The sequence below is a fragment of the Notolepis coatsorum genome (assembly GCF_963971535.1).
Source record: "Notolepis coatsorum genome assembly, chromosome: 5".
Taxonomy (NCBI): Eukaryota; Metazoa; Chordata; class Actinopteri; order Aulopiformes; family Paralepididae; genus Notolepis; species Notolepis coatsorum.
Genome location: NC_140169.1, coordinates 2,125,704 through 2,134,989, shown reverse-complemented (window position 1 = coordinate 2,134,989; position 9,286 = coordinate 2,125,704). Strand labels below are relative to the sequence as shown.

General features: G+C 44.5%; 1 protein-coding gene across 1 annotated transcript; it reads left to right on the top strand.

Annotated features, from left to right (window-relative positions):
• Positions 1-6,112: 6,112 nt before the first annotated feature.
• On the top strand, positions 6,113-8,173 carry LOC311229245 (desmin-like; the record flags this gene model as incomplete). Its single annotated transcript, XM_084315312.1, has 1 exon — positions 6,113-8,173. The coding sequence occupies one exon, from the start codon at positions 6,113-6,115 to the stop codon at positions 8,171-8,173; it is 2,061 nt and encodes a 686-aa protein (XP_084171438.1).
• Between the last annotated feature and the right edge of the window lie 1,113 nt (positions 8,174-9,286).

Sequence of the window (9,286 nt, the reverse complement as noted above, 5' to 3'; positions counted from 1 at the left end):
TTTTCTGTTCCGCAGAGCCACAGAACCAACTCTGCTCTGGGCAGAGCCGCAGAGCCCTACTCTGCTGAAGGACATTCCCCCTGAATGCTTTTACGTTGTTTTTTGCTCGTTTCTGTTTGTAAATAAATACGCCCATCGTTTTTGGCTGCACAGTCGGAGGTGGCAGTTCCCTCCGTGCAGGTTCATCTCGACCGGTGTCGTCGTGTCTGGGAGATCACCAGGACTGCGCTGCTCCTGGCATCGGAGCGCGCCAGTCGGGGAGCTAACCGACGCCGGATCCCTACACCGGCTTATCAACCTGGGCAGAGGGTTTGGTTATCCTCCAAGGATCTCCCGCTTCAATCCACCGCCAAGAAGCTTAACCCCCGGTTCGTCGGCCCTTTCGAGATCCGGAAGGTGCTCAGTCCCACGGCGGTGAGTCCAAGTCAAGTCAAGTCAAGAGTTTTATTTGTCACGGCATACAAATATACAATGAAATGCGGGTGGTCTTGCCCGCAACGATGTGCAATACAGTGGTACAACATATAATAGAATCCAATAAAAAAACAACATTGTGCAATTAACAGGTAACATGGTGGGACATCTCGGTATCGTATCTGTACATAGTTATTTACAGAGCATATAGGACATGCTGGGTCCTTTGGTAGTGCAATACACTGTTACTGTTATACTATTTCTAAAGTGACCTTTCCTTTTTGGCCATAAGTGTGGGCGTGTGCGGCATGAGTGTGTGCCCGCTCATGTTAAAGTGGCTGCTAGTGTGTGAGCGTGCACAGCGTGCGTGTCGTGTGTGTGCTCATGTGTGCTTGTGTGTGAGAAGTTCAGTGTTCTGTGGCACTCAGTGTTCATTGTTCAAGGCTCTGATGGCCTGGTGAGTCTCAAGCTTCCAGCATCCATGCGCATTCATCCTGTTTTCCATGTGTCCCGAGTGAAGCCTGTCTCTCTCAGTCCCCTGATGCCTCCTGCCCCAGACCCGCCTCCTCCCGAGATGGTGGACGGACACCCCCAGTGGAAGGTCCGTCAGCTCATGGACATCCGAGAACGGGGGTTCCAGTACCTGGTGGACTGGGAGGGATAATGTCCGGAGGAACGGAGCTGGGTCTCCCGCCAGCTCATCATGGACCCCGCCCTGGTCACCGACTTCCATAGTTCCCATCCGGAGAAGCCGAGGCCTGGCAGGTCGCCGGGTGGCTCCCGTGGAGGAGGGGGTACTTTGAGGGCTGGCCCAGTACTGCGCGCTTCCAGGTACCAATTACCATCACGCACCTGAAAGGAGTTTCCAATCAGCTCGAGGAGAGCCCTTTTATACATGGGTTTCTGAACATTCAGTGTCGGGTCGTTTTGCTCACCACCAGCTATTGCTTGTTCCTCCTGTGTTGTTTCTCCAGTACGCCCTTGGAAGTCGCCGTTGTTACCTCTCTCAACCTCCGTGGACCCGTGCCTCGTATTACACTTTGCCTTGGTGAGTTTTTGGAAGTCTATTTTTTGATGCTCTGATTTCCACATTTTTTCCCGGACTCAAGACCTTCATTCTGTTTTTTGTGTGTTCCTTAACACTGAAGAAGTGTCGCTTTGTTTTGGTACTGGACTCTGCTTTGTTACTGGACTGCCTCGTAATCCCTACGTTCTATTAATGACATTCTCCGTTTTTCTGTTCCTCCCCGAGTGGATATTCAATAAGCTGCAGAGCCACAGAGCCAACTCTGCTCTGGGCAGAGCCGCAGAGCCCTACTCTGCTGAAGGACATTCCCCCTGAATGCTTTTACGTTGTTTTTTGCTCGTTTCTGTTTGTAAATAAATGCGCCCATAGTTTTTGGCTAACTCTGAACTACCTGTCTGTGTCGTGCTGTTGGGGTTGTTTACAAACCATAACAAATATGAACAGTTAACACTTTGATTGCCTAAGGCTAAATTCATGATATACCATCCCTTGCCAGCTCTATTTGTCTATGGAGAAGTTCCCCTTCTTTGCAGGGCTATAACTTTTTAAATTCTATTGCTAAATTGCCATTATTAGGGCCCATTCAATGTCCTATATGTATTGTTCAGGGTGTATGAACGTTAAACTTTTTCATTCACATATTCATACTAAAATATGATCTAAAGTATAAGTATGTTTTCATCTCTTTCTGCAGCTTTCTCCAGAACGTGATTTATAGCCCCAAATGCATTATATTGATGATCAAATACAGTTTGATAGCAATCGGCGCGATATAAAAAAATCCAACTGGACGGACTTCTGGAAGTTACTACACGTCATCTGATGTTGACCGGATGGGCGAGGGGGCGTTTATTATTCCGTGGGCAGCGTTATACCATGCATCTAATGTGGGTCAAATGTTCATCATAGCAGTTAGTGTCGAACACGGTAATATTACACGCTAAAACTCACCCCAGTCTCCGCGGGCCGTTGGGCGATCAGCGTGGGGTAGACAGTTTTCCATTATGGGATGTTGAAATACCCGGTCCATTTCCAGGTTGTATAATAATATATACGTCCAAATCATGTTGTTTTTTCGAGTTATTTGCAGCGATCGATGTTCACTGTGTGAAGACTGAGTCTCTCTAACATTAGCGAGTGCCCGGACCACATATGGAGTGAGTCCTGCCGGGTTAAAGGTAACATCCGTTTTTTTCGATCTGCCGATCGGCCACCAGATGGCGGTCTTGAACCGCTAGAGGATTGAGAGGAGATCACTCTTGTGTCTCAGGGCCCCGGAAAGGAAATATGATTCCGATCACAGATTTTTGAAATATTGATATCAAAGACGAGTTACGGCGTCTTCGGCAACTTGAGCATGGCGGGGAAGGACGCCTAAACCCGTCCTTTGGCAACTAAAGTGTTAACAATAAAACAATGTAAAATAGCAGCAGCATCACGCAGTAGAACAGACAAGAACAGTGTAAACAATGCAAACTATTGAAAATGGCAGCATAGCATTAACAAATAAAATATAAATGATAAATAAAGTATACGTGTACTGTGTGCAAAAACTAAAATGGCAAATATAGCAGATATGAATTGAATTGTATCTTTGACTATTCACTTTCACTACTTATCTTTGACTACTAACTTTGACTACTTATCTTTGACTACTTATCTTTGACTACTAACTTTGACTACTTATCTTTGACTACTTATCTTTGACTACTAATTTTGACTACTTATCTTTGACCACAAACTTTGACTTCTTATATTTTACTACTAACTTTGATCACTAACTTTGACTACTTATATTTGACTACTTATCTTTTACTAACTTTGACTACTTATCTTTGACCACTAACTTTGACTACTTATCTTTGACTATTCACTTTCACTACTTATCTTTGACTACTAACTTTCACTACATACCTTTGACTAACTTTGATTACTTATCTTTGACTACTAACGTTCACTACTTATCTTTGACTACTAACTTGGACTAACTAGGATCCACAGGCGGCCGCACTAACCAGCTGAGTTAAAGGGTCCGACACACAAGAAGGTGCTGGTTGACTGCAATCGACTCATCAGTAGTTTACACAATTATAACATTTGCAACACTTAACAACTATTTGACATCTTATAAAACAACTAGAACCACTAATTCTGCTGCAACAGCAAAGTATGCTGGGATGGAGGAAGTGTCCAACTGTCTGTAGTATTGCATTGTCTCTGTGCTGACCCCTGCAGTAGTCTCTGTGGCAGAATTTGAAGTTGTTATTGTTGGCCTCTGGTGGTAAAAAGGTGTACCACTACTACATAAAGGACAACATGAAAGTCAATGGAGAATGCTGGAAATTAACTCCTGTTGCCTATTCCCTTACTATCATGCACTTGTCCTAATATACTAACCTACACTGTAGCACTCAACACTTTGATGAACATTGTTACTCAGCTGATAGAGTTGTGCCCTTCCTCAATCAATCAATCAGATTTATTTATATATCACATTTAACATGACAAGTGTCAACCAAAGTGCTGTACAAAGGGTAGATACATAGATACTATGGATGTCCCGATCCGATCACGTGATCGGGATCGGGGCCGATCACGTGATTTTCCGAAGATCGGGATCGAAAAAAATAAAAATAAAAATCTGCATTTTTTTTTTTTTATTCAACAAACATGACCATGTTCTTAAACTCATACTGAGGCCTTAGTTTTGGTTTTAAATTGCATATCATCATTCATTTATTTATTGTCACACAGAGCAGAAGAATTTTGCCAAAACAAACCAATAGTATCCAGCTGCAGAACGGCTGACCAGCCACACTCTCAGACCCAAATATATATATATTTTTTTAATCCCAATTTCTCACATTACATTCACCCTGAATGTTGACGTTATCCAGGTGAAACGTTAACTTCATAAATCATTTGATGTATAATTAAATCAAAGGAAATGCGTTTGGGTCTGAGAGTGTGGCTAGTCTGCTGTTCTGCAGCTGATAACTATTTGTTTTGGCAAAATTATTCTGCTCTGTGTGACAATAAATAAATGAATGATGATATGCAATTTAAAACCAAAACTAAGGCCTCAGTATGGGTTTAAGACATGGTCATGTTTGTTGAATAAAAAAAATTTAAATAAAAGAAATATATATATATATATAAAAAAAATAATAAATTTGATCGGATCGGGAAATATCGGTATCGGTAGATACTCAAAATCACATGATCGGGATGCCTGTATCAGTTCCGCAACCGTTTCCATTTCCGGGGTAGGCCTGATTGGCCGTGACAGGCACGTGACCCGCCGCGGCCACGCGGCAGCCCCAGGACGCGGCAAGTAGAGGCTGCTGTGTTTCACCGCCGCTTTCCGCCTTCAACGCCGCAGCAGCAAATTGTCATCACTTTCCACACTGAGTTACCATACGCTATACAATATACTATGCAATGTACTAATATACAATACGGCTCACTTTTCCCACTTCAATGACAGAGCCGCTGTTTAATAATATTGTCGCGGCGGAGCTCCGTCGCGGCAGCATTATGTAGCAGTAATCCCCCCATTTTTACCATCGACAACTAGCTCAACTGGCAGTGCTGCCTTGCTGTGGATCCTGCGGTCTGTTGGTCACAAGCTTTGGATAAAAGCGTCAGCTAAATGACTAAATGTAAATGTGAGGCGTATCCAAGCCCATACCGCGTATCCAAGCCCATACTACATATCCTGAATATCAGTGTGTATCGTACTGAATATCAGTGGGTATCGTACTGACCTGAAATCAGTGTGTATGATACTGACCTGAAATCAGTATGTATCGTACTGACCTGCATATCAGTGTTTATCGTACTGAATATCAGTGTGTATCATACTGACCTGAATATCGGTGTGGCCCTTTATTTATCTCTTTGAAAAAGACATTATTCATGATGGTGATGATGTCTTTCATTACAGGAAGAGCAGGTTTCTCCCACCAAAGCACCCACTGCCGCCAATTTTATTTTATTTTTAAAAATAAATCAGAGTGGTTAGAAAATGTGGGTCGCAACTTAATGACTAAGGAAAATGTTGGGTCCCGAGGCTAGACCAGTTGAGAACCACTGTCTTAAAGGAACACATTTTGGGAAATACACTTATGTACCATCTTCCCCAGAGTTTGCAGTTGTATCTTTGTGTATCCAGTAGCCCCAGAGAGGCCCAGCTGCATGCTAGCTTAGCTTAGCACAATGTCTGGACGCAGTAGGCGGCAGCTAGTCTAGCTCCATCAAAAGTGAAGAAATATAACTTCCAACAACTCCAAAACTGACACACAGAGCCAAAATTGATATCAATCTCTTCATCTCTCTGGGGAGCATTTTTAGAGATAGTCGACCGGGGAGGGAAGGCTTCATTCTGTTGGGTTGTTCGACCACACCGCATTCCAAAGAAGGACACTAGGTCCGCTAGTGTTACAGATACGCCTTCAACAAGGTGACTGGCAATACATAAAGCTTCTCACAGGACCCTGGTAGATATCTGGGTGGCAGGTCAGGCCATTCATGATGTAGTGGTTTGAGATTCCAGCAGTCTCAGCATATATGATGTGTGGGATAGGCTGGACTGTGTGGGTATATAAAAGGAAGATAGACTGGAAGCAAGGACAGTTCAGCCACCCACAGAAGATCTGATCCTTTTGCATCATGAGTCGCAGCCCAGAAAGAATCTCCTCTTATCGCCGCCACTTTGTGGGCAGCAGTTCTTCATTACTTCAAGTACGGGTGTCCAGTCCATCTCCCACTCGTGTGACCGCTCGCCACCGATCTGCCAGCTATGGTGCCGCAGCGATGCATGCTGGAGTAGTGGGTCGCAGAACCGTCTCAACTAGCCGCAAACTACCCATGTCTGGCGCAAATTCCGGAGCTCTCTGTGTCGGATTCGGAATGGAGGCTCCGATCGACTTGGATGCAGCGGCTGCCGAGAACAAACAGTTCCTGAGCACACGCGGCAGTGAGCGTCAGGAGATGGTCATACTTAACGACCGACTGGCCGCCTACATCGAGAAAGTGCGGTCGCTGGAGCAGCAGAACATGCTGTTTGAGTCAGAGATCGAAGCCTACCGGAACCGGTATGAGAAGCCCTCAGGTCTGCGTCTGCTGTATGAGGAGCAACTTAAAGAGATGATGAGGATTGCAGAACAGGTGAGGGTCCAGCTAAACTTAGCTGTGGCTGTTAAGGGAGCTATGGCAGGTCACCTGGAGGCCATTAAAGTCAAATACGAAGAGGCGGTTAAGCAGAGAGAGCAGGCGGAGATGGACGTGGAAGTATTTCGTCCAGATGTGGACAAGGCCACCTCCACTCGCATTGCCCTGGAGAAACAGCTTGAGCAGCTACAGGCAGAGCTCGAGTTCCTTCAGAAGGTCCAGCGACAGGAAATTGAGGATCTGATGAAACAGATCTATTCAGCCCAAGCCTTAGCCCAGAGTTCCTTTGCTATGCCTGACCTTGCATCTGCTCTCAAGCTAATCCAAAATCAGTACGATGAGATTGCAGCCAAGAATTTACAGGAAATGGATGCCTGGTACAGCAGTAAGTTTGAAGACCTGAACAACAAGACATCAGGAAGCATTAACAAGGTCAGAAGTGTGAGGGAAGAGATGAATAGCATCAAAAAGGAAATCCTAGATAAGGAGCGTGACCTGGAGGATCTAAAAACCAAAAATGATGCTTTAGAAGCTCAACTCCGTGAGAGACAGGAGAGATATAAGAAGGAATTAGCAGATTTACAAGCAAGAATTGATGCTCTGAAGATTGATCTGAAATCCACCAAAGAGAAAAGTGCTAAGCTTCTTCGGGAATATCAGGAACTTCTGAGAGTCAAGATGGCTTTAGAGATAGAGATTACAACTTACAGGAAATTGATTGAGGGCGAGGACTCCCGGCTCACCAGCATGGTGAAGACCTTATCTCTTACTGCCAGTAGCAGCTTGAGTGTGTCAAGTGTAGGCATGAGCGTCGCCGTAGGCATGTCTAGTGGAAGAGCTGAGGGCATGGCTAAAGGAAGTGCTGGATACGTGGCTGGAGGCCTGGGCAGTGGCAGCCTCAGCGATGCAAATAATGGAAAAGGTGAAGAAAGAAATGGAGCAAATGGTGATGGAGCAAATGGTGATGGAGTAAGTAATGATGTGGCAAACAGCAATGGAGCAAATGGCGATGGAGCAAACGGCGATGAAGCAAATGGCGATGGAGCAAACGGCGATGAAGCAAATGGTGATGGAGCAAACGGCGAAAAAGCAAATGGTGATGGAGAAAATTATGAAGAAAACAGAGATGGAGCAAATGGTGATGGAGAAAATGATGATGAAGAAAACGGTGATGGGGCAAATGGCGGTGAAGCAAATGGCGATGGAGCAAACGGCGGTGAAGCAAATGGCGATGGAGCAAATAGTGATGGAGAAAATGGCGTGGTAGCAAACAACGATGTAGCAAACGGCGATGGAAGCAACAGTCACAACGTGGACATCACTGACGGTGGTGCCGATGCCAGTGGAAATGGCCCTGCAGTTAATGTCACAGGTCCAGTATGTGCTTCATGTGGCCACGGCTCTGGTAACGTCACCGCCATCGACTGCTACTACTCTGAGGGACAGGCTGTGGAAGTGATGGAGAGGAAGACTGTCCTCATCAGAACGGTGAAGACGGATGGAGATGTTCTTGAGAGCGATATGGAGCAGACCATGGCCGTTAATGGTTCGGCTGACTGACAGAGTAGGCTCAAATCTTGATGAGCCACATGGCTACATGACCCTTAACATGCCTGATGCTTTATATTAAATGTCTTGCAATGTACTGATGTATACAGTGTGATGCCTGTGAGGCAGTAAATCATGAGCTACTGTTTTTGTTTGATGCCTTACCTGACCTTGCAAGTATGTCATCGAGACCTTTCTGCATCCTCTCCCTGCAATCTGCAAATAAAATGTTTTGCGGCAATGAAAACATCTCATCATTCTCATCATAACCTCTTATTCTGATTACTAATTAGACAGCATGGGGAGATGAGCCATTCACATCTGGGTGTCAGACAATGATATTATATTATTATGATGATACGCATGCAGGTAATCCAGGATATCTATGGTACCATGGTAGTTATTCTGTGCTTAATTTCCGTAGGTCAGAAAACTCTTGCACATCTGACTGCATTACTGTTCCATGAAATCACATTTTGGTTTCATTTTACTTGAATATGGAACTCATCCAATGATATGCCAAACTACTGTGTTTGATCATCATATTAGAGCAATTTCCCTATGTATATGCCCCATGGCTTTGATCTACATTACCGGACCAGCACTCTCAGATTTCGAAATGTTTGATTGCAGCCGGATACAGACATGTTTCAGAACAAGTGTTCCTTCTTCAGTGTTGATGGCTAAATCAACACTGAAGAAGGAACACTTGTTCTGAAACATGTCTGTATCCGGCTGCAATCAAACATTTCGAAACCTGAGAGTGCTGGTCCGGCTTCCTGCTTTATTCTACATATATCTTCGGGATTCAGCACCCAGTGTCAACGATTGTGAGCGCAGTCTAACTTGACTTTGATCTACATTACCTAATCATATTTCTTGCATCTATTTAGCACAAGCTCTTGTTGGCTTCAGATTAAGCTATTGATCTAAACTAAATAAGCACACAGATACTGTACAGTACATGAGCCCTGCTGCAGACTATGAATGCAGTATGAACTCACAGAAAGAAGATCTTCGAACACTGTGTTTTTTAAGTGGCTTTTCTTGCATATAGTCAGGGAAATATAAAAATATCTTGGAATAAATTCCTTACCAAGAATTGTCTTCACCAATGTGTTTGTA